Source organism: Littorina saxatilis, linkage group LG1 (genome assembly GCF_037325665.1).
Source record: "Littorina saxatilis isolate snail1 linkage group LG1, US_GU_Lsax_2.0, whole genome shotgun sequence".
Taxonomy (NCBI): domain Eukaryota; kingdom Metazoa; phylum Mollusca; class Gastropoda; order Littorinimorpha; family Littorinidae; genus Littorina; species Littorina saxatilis.
The window spans coordinates 111,694,741-111,707,907 of record NC_090245.1 but is presented as its reverse complement, the minus strand read 5'-3'; the positions used below and the strand labels follow the sequence as shown (position 1 = coordinate 111,707,907).

General features: G+C 41.8%; 1 protein-coding gene and 1 long non-coding RNA gene across 2 annotated transcripts; one reads left to right on the top strand and one right to left on the bottom strand.

The window, feature by feature from the left end:
* The first annotated feature begins 2,339 nt into the window (after positions 1–2,339).
* Positions 2,340–2,906, top strand: LOC138958241 (uncharacterized). The gene has a single exon (XM_070329352.1). The coding sequence runs from the start codon at positions 2,340–2,342 to the stop codon at positions 2,904–2,906; it is 567 nt and encodes a 188-aa protein (XP_070185453.1).
* An 8,212-nt stretch (positions 2,907–11,118) lies between these two features.
* LOC138958854 (uncharacterized) lies at positions 11,119–12,316 on the bottom strand. Its single transcript, XR_011453533.1, has 3 exons — positions 12,158–12,316; positions 11,647–11,866; positions 11,119–11,509 (listed from the first exon to the last, which is right to left on the bottom strand). It is a non-coding gene; the product is annotated as an uncharacterized lncRNA (long non-coding RNA).
* Positions 12,317–13,167: the final 851 nt, after the last annotated feature.

Sequence of the window (13,167 nt, the reverse complement as noted above, 5' to 3'; positions counted from 1 at the left end):
AACACAACTGACTCATTGTCAGACAAGATAGGTGAACACAACTGACTCATTGTCAGACAAGATAGGTGAACACAACTGACTCATTGTTAGACACGATAGATGAACACAACTGACTCATTGTCAGACAAGATAGGTGAACACAACTGACTCATTGTCAGACAAGATAGGTGAACACAACTGACTCATTGTCAGACAAGATAGGTGAATACAACTGACTCACTGTTAGACAAGATAGGTGAATACAACTGACTCATTGTTAGACACGATAGGTGAATACAGCTGACTCATTGTTAGACAAGATAGGTGAACACAACTGACTCATTGTTAGACAAGATAGGTGAACACAACTGACTCATTGTTAGACAAGACAGGTGAACACAACTGACTGTTAGACAAGATAGGTGAATACAACTGACTCATTGTTAGACAAGACAGGTGAACACAACTGACTCATTGTTAGACAAGACAGGTGAACACAACTGACTGTTAGACAAGATAGGTGAATACAACTGACTCATTGTTAGACAAGACAGGTGAACACAACTGACTGTTAGACAAGATAGGTGAATACAACTGACTCATTGTTAGACAAGATAGGTGAATACAACTGACTCATTGTCAGACAAGATAGGTGAACACAACTGACTCATTGTTAGACACGATAGGTGAATACAACTGACTCATTGTTAGACAAGATAGGTGAATACAACTGACTCATTGTCAGACACGATAGGTGAATACAACTGACTCATTGTTAGACAAGACAGGTGAACACAACTGACTCATTGTTAGACAAGATAGGTGAACACAACTGACTCATTGTTAGACAAGATAGGTGAACACAACTGACTCATTGTTAGACAAGATAGGTGAACACAACTGACTCATTGTTAGACAAGACAGGTGAATACAACTGACTCATTGTTAGACAAGATAGGTGAACACAACTGACTCATTGTTAGACAAGATAGGTGAATACAACTGACTCATTGTTAGACAAGACAGGTGAATACAACTGACTCATTGTTAGACAAGACAGGTGAACACAACTGACTCATTGTTAGACAAGATAGGTGAACACAACTGACTCACTGTTAGACAAGATAGGTGAATACAACTGACTCATTGTTAGACAAGATAGGTGAATACAACTGACTCATTGTTAGACAAGATAGGTGAACACAACTGACTCATTGTTAGACAAGACAGGTGAACACAACTGACTCATTGTTAGACACGACAGGTGAACACAACTGACTCATTGTTAGACAAGACAGGTGAACACAATTGACTCATTGTTAGACACGACAGGTGAACACAACTGACTCATTGTTAGACACGACAGGTGAACACAACTGACTCATTGTTAGACACGACAGGTGAACACAACTGACTCATTGTTAGACAAGACAGGTGAACACAACTGACTCATTGTTAGACAAGATAGGTGAACACAACTGACTCATTGTTAGACACGACAGGTGAATACAACTGACTCATTGTTAGACAAGATAGGTGAACACAACTGACTCATTGTTAGACACGATAGGTGAATACAACTGACTCATTGTTAGACACGATAGGTGAACACAACTGACTCATTGTTAGACACGATAGGTGAATACAACTGACTCATTGTTAGACAAGACAGGTGAACACAACTGACTCATTGTTAGACAAGATAGGTGAACACAACTGACTCATTGTTAGACACGACAGGTGAATACAACTGACTCATTGTTAGACAAGATAGGTGAACACAACTGACTCATTGTTAGACACGATAGGTGAATACAACTGACTCATTGTTAGACACGATAGGTGAACACAACTGACTCATTGTTAGACACGATAGGTGAATACAACTGACTCATTGTTAGACACGATAGGTGAATACAACTGACTCATTGTTAGACACGATAGGTGAATACAACTGACTCATTGTTAGACAAGATCGGTGAATACAACTGACTGTTTAGGATAAGAAATTCATGTAAAATCAATCTGTTTGCTGAATATGGTAGCGGAATAATTGGCCTTTCAACTCATATAACAGGTTTTTATTTTCAGCATTCTTTTTGTTATACACATGCAGATATTTTTTGTGTTCTTTTAGAAGGTGCAATACACGTTTTGAAGGGAGCGGAGCTACACTGGATTGATGGCGATAGTGCGCATGTTTGTGATCTTACAACGCCATCCAATACAAAACAAGGTTTTAACATTATTTTTCTGCACTTTTGTAATTATGTTTTCATGAACTTATTTTCGTAAGTACTACACCAGGACAGTAACGTACGTGACATTTTTGTAAGTATGTATTTAAATCCGGGAACTTTATGTGCAGACTCAGAGACGGTATCCATGTCCCATCCCTGTGTCACAACCCTGTGTCACAACCCTGTGTCACAACCCTGTGTTACAACCCTGTGTTACAACCCTGTGTTACAACCCTGTGTCACAACCCTGTGTCACAACCCTGTGTTACAACCCTGTGTTACAACCCTGTGTTACAACCCTGTGTCACAACCCTGTGTCACAACTCTGTGTCACAACCCTGTGTCACAACCCTGTGTTACAACCCTGTGTCACAACCCTGTGTCACAACCCTGTGTTACAACCCTGTGTTACAACCCTGTGTTACAACCCTGTGTTACAACCCTGTGTCACAACCATGTGTCACAACCCTGTGTTACAACCCTGTGTTACAACCCTGTGTCACAACCCTGTGTTACAACCCTGTGTTACAACCCTGTGTTACAACCCTGTGTTACAACCCTGTGTCACAACCCTGTGTTACAACCCTGTGTTACAACCCTGTGTTACAACCCTATGTTACAACCCTGTGTCACAACCCGGTGTTACAACCCTGTGTTACAACCCTGTGTTACAACTGTGGCAATTAAAAGATCTCGGCCATTCTGCCATAAGTGCAGGTGGCTGATTACACGCACAAACATGGGTAGTGTCACTCTTGTTGCTGCTAGCTTCCCACTGGCAGGAAGCGACCCGAATTTCCCATCGGACAATAAAGTAATGAAAAATGTCTCTCGGGCCTGGGGGATACAAGTAATGAGTGTGCATCAATTGATGTGCCTAAGTTGATTACAACGTACTGATTTGTATTTACAACGAGCCCTACGAACAGCACGATAGTGTCTAACAGTCGACGGAAACTCCCCAGTGATTCCTACGCTCGGGAATATTGAATATCCAGCTTATTAGCTTGTGAGAAGACTCTCAATGAACCCTGCGTATAATTAGCGCCATTGCAGCTAACAAGGACAGATACTTCCTGTCTTGCATGCGTTATGGCTTCGTGTGGGATATATAAGAAAGTCTTATCTAATGAGGAACATACTTCCTGGCATGCAGGCTTTATGTGGTATATATATAGAACGTCTTACTGATCTAATGAAGAACATACTTCCTGGCATACAGGCTTTATGGCTTCGTGTGGTATATATAGAACGTCTTACTGATCTAATGAAGAACATACTTCCTGGCATGCAGGCTTTATGTGGTATATATATAGAACGTCTTACTGATCTAATGAAGAACATACTTCCTGGCATGCAGGCTTAATGGCTTCGTGTGGTATATATAGAAAGTATTATCTAATGAGGACACATACTTCCTGGCATGCAGTCTCTATGGCTTCGTGTGGTATAGATAGAAAGTATTATCTAATGAGGACACATACTTCATGGAATGCAGTCCATATGGCTTCGTGTGGTATATATAGAAATAATTATCTTATGAGGACACATACTTCCTGGCATGCAGTCTCTATGGCTTCGTGTGGTGTATATAGAAGTTATCATCTAATGAGGAACATACTTCCTGGCATGCAGTCTCTATGACTTCGTGTGGTATATATAGAAAGTATCCAATGAGGAACATACTTCCTGGCATGCAGTCTCTATGGCTTCGTGTGGTATACATAACACGTATCATCCAATGAGGAACATACTTCCTGTCTTGCAGTCTGTGTGGCTTTGTGTGGTATATATAGCACTAGATGAATACCCGCTTCGCCGGGTACGGCTGCGCCGGGAAGAAGTTGAGCCGAATACCCGTCTGCGCCGGCGACCCGGCCGGCGCACCGCACGGAGGAAGGGAGACAAACGCGGCTGAAAACACTAGAGAAGATAAGGCAGAGTTACTGGGAATGGATCGAGAGAAAAACCAAAATCGGTTCAGCGCTGCGCGCGAAAAACCAAAATCGGTTCAGCGCTGCGCGCTGAGAGCACGTGTTGAAATATATCATCGATGAGGTTGTGTCCGGGGTGTAGCTGAATACGGTCTTCAAATTTGAAAAAGATCCACCGAGAACTTTGGCTTGGCATCGCGGACACACACACACACAGACAGACAGACAGACAGACAGACAGACAGACAGACAGACAGACAGACAGACAGACAGACAGACAGACAGACACAAGTCGTATATATATATAGATAGATAGAAGTATCATCTAATGACGACAGATACTTCCTGGCAGGCAGTCTCTATGGCTTCGTGTGGTATATATATATATAGAAAATATCATCTAATGACGACAGATACTTCCTGGCAGGCAGTCTCTATGGCTTCGTGTGGTATATATATATATATATAGAAAATATCATCTAATGAGGACACATACTTCCTGAGATGCAGTCTCTATATGGCTTCGTTTAGTATAAATAGAAAGTATCGCATGCAAATGTGTTTGCAAAATGTAAAAAAATCAAACCGGAGTAGATTAGTTTGCTTGGAGGCCCGTGTCCGTGGGCACGCATTCATAACAATAACAATAACAATAACAGCACTTTATTGTCCATTAAAATATTACATAAAAATGGAAATTTTTCTTCGGCACACCCTGCCTGCCTGTAAACGATTATAACAACAATTGTATAGGACGACACACATAAAACATAAAACATAAAAGGGATACAATCAAATATGATATTGCACTATGTAAATTTACCCTCTGTAACATTGTACTATTTGATTTGATATCCCACGAACTCGAGTACTGAACTTGGGTACTATTAATGTTTGAATAAACCATTTTTTGCATGGTTCCCTCCCCCTTATGTCCGTGTGGCAAGCGTCAGACAGCAGAGCACATCCTGCAGGCTTGTCCATACCACAGTGCTCTGAGGGACACCATCTGGCCAGAGGAGACAGCGCTACAAAAGAAGCTATACGGCCCCAGAGAGGACTTGGAGAGGACAGCACGTTTTGCCCTGCAGTCCGGACTGACGATCTAACAGCGAACGACAAGGAAAAGAATAAACCATGCACCGCGTTTTTGTGTGTGCTGTCAAATATCAGTGATATTGTGACTCCAAATGCAGCAGGAGACACGTTTCTTTCTGCGCTGGTGACTTTGCGATCTGAGTAAATGCGTATTTCTTTACGACACAACTTTCTATTCCTCAATATGATTCGTGAATCGTCAACAGGGTCATTGTAGTGGGCTTTCTGAAGTGTCGACATCAGAGTGTTGGATTTGCAAGAAAACAAGTGATGCTTTTGTGCTATTACTGACTTGTGTACCGTTGAATTATGATCTATTCATTTTTGGTTTATCTCTCTCTCTCTCTCTCTCTCTCTCTCTCTCTCTCTCTCTCTCTCTCTCTCTCTCTCTCTCTCTCTCTCTCTCTCTCTCTCTCTCTCTCTCTCTCTCTCTCTCTCTCTCTCTCTCTCTCTCTCTCTCTCTCTCTCTCTCTCTCTCTCTCTCTCTCAGTAAACAATTTCTGATTTCTTCTATCTCTCTCTCTCATGAACATCGCATTTTCTGAGCATAGAAACATTTTCTTTATTCACCTTAGTAGATCCTCATTGGCGCAGTATATGGCGTAATACATAGCCGTTATTTAACACTTTAAGTGAATGGACAACAAATTAACGCGTCCTTTGTGTCAGAAAAGTGTAGTTTGGTTTGAACAATACGTTATGAAGCCTACTGTTTACATATTCATGACATTGACATATATTTTAAATAGGTAAACAACAACAACAAGCCTACAGCTTATAGTGGTATCTTCACAAACAAACATACCATCAAAAATAAATAAACACATGGCAGACAAGAAGGTAACAACATCATATGCACAAATCACCACAAACACAGTCAATCAGTTTAACACAACAATATAATCCAAATTAAGAAGAATGACAGAGTGGACAAAAACTAAGGTATAGTTTTCAGACTGTACGGTTTACCCAACAGCAACACAGTAATTCCCTTTTCACATAAAGTTAGTACCCCTCTTCCTCCTTAGATGAACTGCTTTGCTCAGGGTCCAACAACAAGTCAATAATCAAAACACAAAAACACGTTAGCGATTGGAACGTTTCAATATAGACCGAGCACGAAACAGATACTGGCATTCCGTACTTTCTTCATACCATCCTGAAGAAGGCAGTTTGTCGCTGCCGAAATATTGTTGAAGAAAGAACTAATCTGGTTATGCTACTCTTACACTGTGCCGAATTACCCTTGCGAATAAAATTTTCCAATAATTCGCAATGATCGGGACATGGTCGCAAGACATTCGTAAATGTTCTTAACCATTCGCTACCATTCGTCTCTTGTTTCGAACATAGCAACATGTTCCTAATATTCACAAGGAAGTCACTTTTTCCCAACGTACTCGTAAGTATTCGCAAGACATTTGTAATCATCGCAATGTATTCGTAACGCTCGCAAGGCATTCGCAACCATTCGTTATGCCTGTCTTACGCTGTGCCGAATATTATTGCGAACATTCGTCAACATCGCAATGTATTCGTAACGCTCGCAAGGCATTCACAAACATTCGTTATGCCTGTCTTACACTGTGCCGAATATCCTTGCGAATATGGATTCGTATGCATTTGCAATGATCGGTAGACATTCGCAAGCACTCGCAACCATTCGTAAGACATTCGCAAGGATTCGTAAGGCTTCGAATGGCCAATATTGTTCCTGTCCATTCGTCTCTTTTTTGGGCCTAATAATTATAACCTTTCCATATACACATTTCTTGCGAATGTCTTACGAATGGTTGCGAGTGCTTGCGAATGTCTTACGAATGGTTGCGAGTGCTTGCGAATGTGTGCCGATCATTGCGAATGCCTTGCGAGCGCTACGAATACCTTTACGATGATTACGAATGGCTTACGAATATGCCTTCCTTGCGAATATTAGAAGCATGTTGCTAATATTCGCAACAAGAGACGAATGGGGGCGAATGGTTAGGAACACTTACGAATGTCTTGCGACCATGTCCCGATCATTACGAGTTATTGGCGAATTCTATTCGCAAGGGAAATTCGGCACAGTGTAAGAGCAGTATTACGAACAATGCGAATTGCATAATCGCTTTATTCGTAAAATGTTTACAAGCACTCGCAACACTCGCAAGGCCACTCGCAACGTTCGTAATACGTCCGCATTCGCAATGATCGAGAAGGCTTCGAATTTTCAATATTTGTTCCTGTCCATTCGTCTCTTTTTTTGCCGAATACAACATGTTCATACAGCCTCATTTACGGCACTTGCTTGGGGAAAAAACCGTGGCGGTAAGTAGTGTGGGCAGCGCACTTTTGTGACATCGCAAGAATTAGGTAGCTAATTGTTTGGGCTATGTGTACGATAAGTACCAAGGTGCTAGTAATCCTCATGATAACACACGCGGGCTAAACGTGGCAGAATTGCCTGATTATTTTTAACATTCTCTTGTTTTTTCTCGCTCTGTTATCAAATCTGACCCCTGATTTGCACATGATCACCAAAACCATTGCCTGTTATGAAATTTCGCTTGAACAGAAGTTTATAGAAACCCATGGCTGTTGTACAATCACTTGTCTTTTGAAAACATGCAGATTCTGTTCGTACGCCATGATTCAGTTCGTACACAAGTGCATGTTTCCGTTCGTACGAAAAGTTTTATACAAATTATACTATAAGAAAGGTTGCTGTATGAGAACTTCAAAATAAAACAAATTGTGTTTAAATTTTGCCAGGGATTTATATGTAATTTGCTTCTTACTGGAGGACAATGTTTTGTATTTCAACAATATAAAACGTACATGCGTTATTATGTCTATCTCCCCTATTCAGTTTTATTGATCTCTTGGTCAGGGACTTAGTGTGACTAAACGCAAGACAATGAAGCCCATGGGACTGATAGTATTCAACACTTAGAGGCTAACCGTATTCAACACTTAGAGGCTAACTGTATTCAACACTTAGAGGCTAACTGTATTCAACACTTAGAGGCTAACTGTATTCAACACTTAGAGGCTAACTGTATTCAACACTTAGAGGCTAACCGTATTCAACACTTAGAGGCTAACTGTATTCAACACTTAGAGGCTAACTGTATTCAACACTTAGAGGCTAACCCGTGAGACTGATAGTATTCAACACTTAGAGGCTAACTGTATTCAACACTTAGAGGTTAACTGTATTCAACACTTAGAGGCTAACTGTATTCAACACTTAGAGGCTAACTGTATTCAACACTTAGAGGTTAACAGTATTCTACACTTAGAGGCTAACTGTATTCAACACTTAGAGGTTAACAGTATTCTACACTTAGAGGCTAACTGTATTCTACCCAATATTGACGGACTGTGTGATGATATCTTCTGCTATGGTCTGTTGAGACAGTGATATCAAAATCGAGACCGGAGGTCGAGATTTTGATATCACTGTCGAAACAGACCAATAGCAGAAGATATCATCACACAGTCAGTCAATGTTAGATATATTGCTAATTCTCTGGACATTTTGTATTTACTGATTATCATTTCTTTTTGTTCACTCTTTTCTTGTACTTTTCAGTATTTCAAAATGTCTTTTCTTTCAAAAAGTCTTTAGTCACTTGCTCAACTAAATTCTGGGATCATTACATTTTCATATATATTTGTATGTTTTTAAATTTAGGTGTTTTTGTTTTTGAAGTGGGGAAGCAATAAAGAGGTCGTCGATATCAAAACTGATATCGACGGAAATGTCGTCGATATCATTTTTGCACTGAGCTCAGTTTTGCCCAATTGACCAATGGAAATCCACGTAACATATGAAATAGCAATATTTGTTTCTATTATGGAGAGCAGGGTTTCCCTACAGTTACGTAGACGCATTGTAGTCCAAGAATTATTCATGACGAATGTTCAGCGAACCTTTTAGCCTTCCATTCGTTTGTGGTCTGTTATCTGTGAACAAGATTATAGCTCAATCTTGACCCTCTGGACATTCGATATTTCCTTTTATCTTAGAAGAGTAGTGTTTGTGTGTGTGTGTGTGTGTGTGTGTGTGTGTGTGTGTGTGTGTGTGTGTGTGTGTGGGTGTGTGTGTGTATGTGTGAGTGTGTGTGTATGTGTGTGTGTGAGTGTGTGAGTGTGTGTGTGTGTGTGTGTGTGTGTGTGTGTGTGTGTGTGTGTGTGTGTGTGTGTGTTGTTGATCGGACCGATGTAATATTGGCAGTTAATGATAGGTCAACATTACGGCAAATCCAGTAATTCAGCTCCACAGCAAGGCCTCTCAGTTTCTCAGGTCGGCCACATTACCTCGTCTGTGATGGGCAAAAACAACAACAAGTCTGCCCAGTGAAACATTTTCCGGGAGTACAAGATCGGTTTGAGACTGGGGAGTCAGTCGATGGTGTTGAACTATTCGTCATTCCAATTCCACATGCACACCGCATGCACAACACACTTTGAAACTCTACTTTTGTACCAAACTTGAACTTTCTCACCAATAACTGCCCACTTAAGTCCTTCGCGAGATAGCCGTCGTCAAGGATTTGCACTTGACGTGATCTCGACACTACATAACGACGGCAAGAAACGCGCCGCGGAGAGGGCGCTGTGATGAGCTTTATCCGATACTCCACGGGCTGAAAGCTTTCTCGGGTAACCTTCAGATTGAGGGGGTCAGGCCACGGAGGAGACTCTGCTATCTGTCTCTCGTCCTCCGAGACTGAACCTGAGCCAACAATACAGTGGAACCTGCCAACCAACCACCCCCGAGTCCATGGTCTTGTTCTTGCTAAGTGTGGCTGACACGGCTGGAAGACAGCTCTGTCTGTAACAGCGCTGGCTTCAAAACTAGTTGTCGCTCAGTATCGGCGTGGAGTCGATCCCCACGTTCGGCGAATGAATTCTTTCCCAGAGTCAACTTTGTACATATCTCTCCTCGGTGTCCGAACACCCCCGTGTGCACGCATGCGCACGATAAAGAACCCAAGTTTACAGTAAAAGTCTCAGGGCTTGGAAACATGAAAACACGCAAGCATGCAGGAAACAAAGTGGATAGCGTCGTAGCGTACTGTATGCCAGCTCGCTTCCCCCAGTGATAAAGCAGCCCGAATTTCCATGAGGGTAACCTCACAGGACTGTATCAAAGCTCTGCGAAGTCCCTGTTTTGCCTTCCACACAATGGCACCTGTTTGTCCGGTTTGTGACATTTGGATTGCCCAACTTCTCTCAAAGTGAGGTCTTAAATGATCCGGATTCTGTAAGCGGTGATGAATTACACTCCAAACAAAAAGGTGATGAATTACACTCCAAACAAAAAGGTGATGAATTACACTCCAAACAAAAATAAACACAGTTTGAACACATTTCCGTGGCACGTTTTGAACATTTTGTGACATTGTACATAGTTCTCGTGACAAAGGTATCACACACAGTGTCCACTAGTGTTCACATAAAACACACACAGTGTCCGCCAGTGTTCACATAAAACACACACAGTGTCCACTAGTGTTCACATAAAAAACATACAGTGTCCACAAGTGTTCAAACACACACAGTGTCCACTAGTGTTCACATAAAACACATACAGTGTCCACTAGTGTTCACATAAAACACACATAGTGTTCACAAGTGTTCATTTGAACACTGTGTGTTTATAATGCGAGTCTCTTTTGCTAGTGGAACTATGTACTATGCCATTAAGTGTCCATTGTTACAGAAATGTGTTCAAAATGTGTTCAATTACAGGGGCTCACATCCATGAGAGATGGCATAGGACAAATGTCCTAAACAATTGTTACGGATGAAATTTCAGGTATGTGTGTGTGTATAGAAAATATGCGTGCTCTACTCTGTTTACTGTCTACTGTTACTCGCACACACACTCAAACAAAGCACAAAGACTAAACACTCTCAATGCCCTTTGCCCTCGTACCTGTAATGAATCATCAACACAACAATACAAAAATGTTATTTCTCATGCATTCTACAGATCACGCTCATTCATATATAAGAAGAATAATATCTTAACACACGTCGGAGACCAACTGTCTCACGTTAGATGAATGTTCCTGATCCACACAATTCTGCTAATGTTTACAGTTCCTGTTTACTACAGTGTCATGTTACGCACATCACGTGTCGCGTAATACTTAAATTGACGACGTCTACGTCTCACACAATCTTCTCGCCGATTATGGTTCTTTGGTGGCAGTTCACACTTTCAGTGACTCCACAATTATGTTTCTTCGGTGGCAGTTCACACTTTCAGTGACTCCACAATTATGTTTCTTCGGTGGCAGTTCACACATTCAGTGACTCCACAATTATGTTTCTTCGGTGACAGTTCACACATTCAGTGACTCCACAATTATTTTTCTTCGGTGGCAGTTCACACGTACAGTGACTCCACAAACTTAACGGGTACATACCCGGGATACATACCACCCACGCAATACCGCTCGTGGTGGCTATGGGGTGCGGCTCCACCCAGTTCCCAGTACTCCAGCGTTGCTACAACCCTGCGCTCTCAAACATCAATTCGTAGCGCCAAGGAGGGGATGCCCATCTCTTTCTCTCTCCCGCTGTCAAGTGGTTCCACCCATCACTCCGACCGGGGTGCTGCGTAAAAAGTGTAGACTACCATAAGTCTCAATTCTTAGCTAAACTTTTCTACGAAATAATACTGCTATTCTTTCTCAATACTGTTCAACTATCCGTCCACTAACTTATGCGGATATATTATTTACACCAGCTCATTTACAAGTAACTTCATTACCGAAAGAACATACGACCTTCCTTTTCAAAATGGCTGACACAGCGGCTCACGCTTTTCCAGCCCAATTTACAACATGACTCTCCCAGTCATTTCACCCGTCAATATTACTGAGCAAAATACAATTCAATAAATACCTGTATTTTTACAGCCTAGAACCACTCATGGTTCGTCCGCACACAAGTCTTTCGGTGTTCGACTTCAGTGTTCGCGGGAGAGCAGCGTTAACGCCCAACGCGGAGACATCAAAACACGTCTGTCTTCCTTGGATGTCAAGCACACTCTGCTCTTCCACACCCTACCAAGCTAACCTCATTTCCTCCTATTGGCCAAAGCAGCCAATGGAAATACGCCTTACAGAACTAGGCCACGCCGTGAAGTCGTGCTACTTCAAGTATGGCTAGCCAATCTGTACACATTTGTTTACACCATCCAATACTGAATTATGTACAATCCATTTGTCACACAATGCAAAAGCGATAGGACATTTGTCCCGAAAAAACAAAAACAAAATGAAATAGGACCTTTTTTCTGGCAACAAAACGTACACTAACAGCATGGTTTTGTCTGCTTGGAGAGACACATCGTAGCAAATCAAACTACTGTAAATTGGAAAGTACTGACATTTTCCCGATCAAATGAAAGCATAATCGGACAATGACCTCTTTGTGACAAAAACAATAGGACATATGTCCTCTTGCATGAAAAATGTATAGGACATTTGGAAAATATATCCGTGTATGTCCGATGTCCGACGTGGATGTGAGCCCCTGCAATTACACATTAACATGCTTCCATTTGAAACTTCGAGGTCTTCATCGGGGATTGACGCCCGACAAAAGCTAATTGAAGCCCGACGGAGCGAAGCGACGGAGGGCTTCAATTAGACTTTGGGAGGGCGTCAATCCACATTGAAAAACAATGGAAGATGAAAAAAAGAAAGAAGATATGATTACGAAGTGATCAAAGTTCACATTTCTTACTAAAAAACTGCTCGTGCATAGGGTGTAGTACCTAGTAAGCGCCCACCCCCTACTTTGGGTCGGAATTGGTGCACAGGGGGGGGGGGGGGGGGGGGGGGTGGGCGCTTACAAGGTACTTTACGGTAGTATCTTCGGCTCAAGTTGACCAGCATGGAAATTGCCAT

Bases quoted from the DNA above. Each gene is read 5' to 3' on its own strand.
- LOC138958241 (XM_070329352.1), top strand. From the start codon at position 2,340: ATGTGCAGACTCAGAGACGGTATCCATGTCCCATCCCTGTGTCACAAC.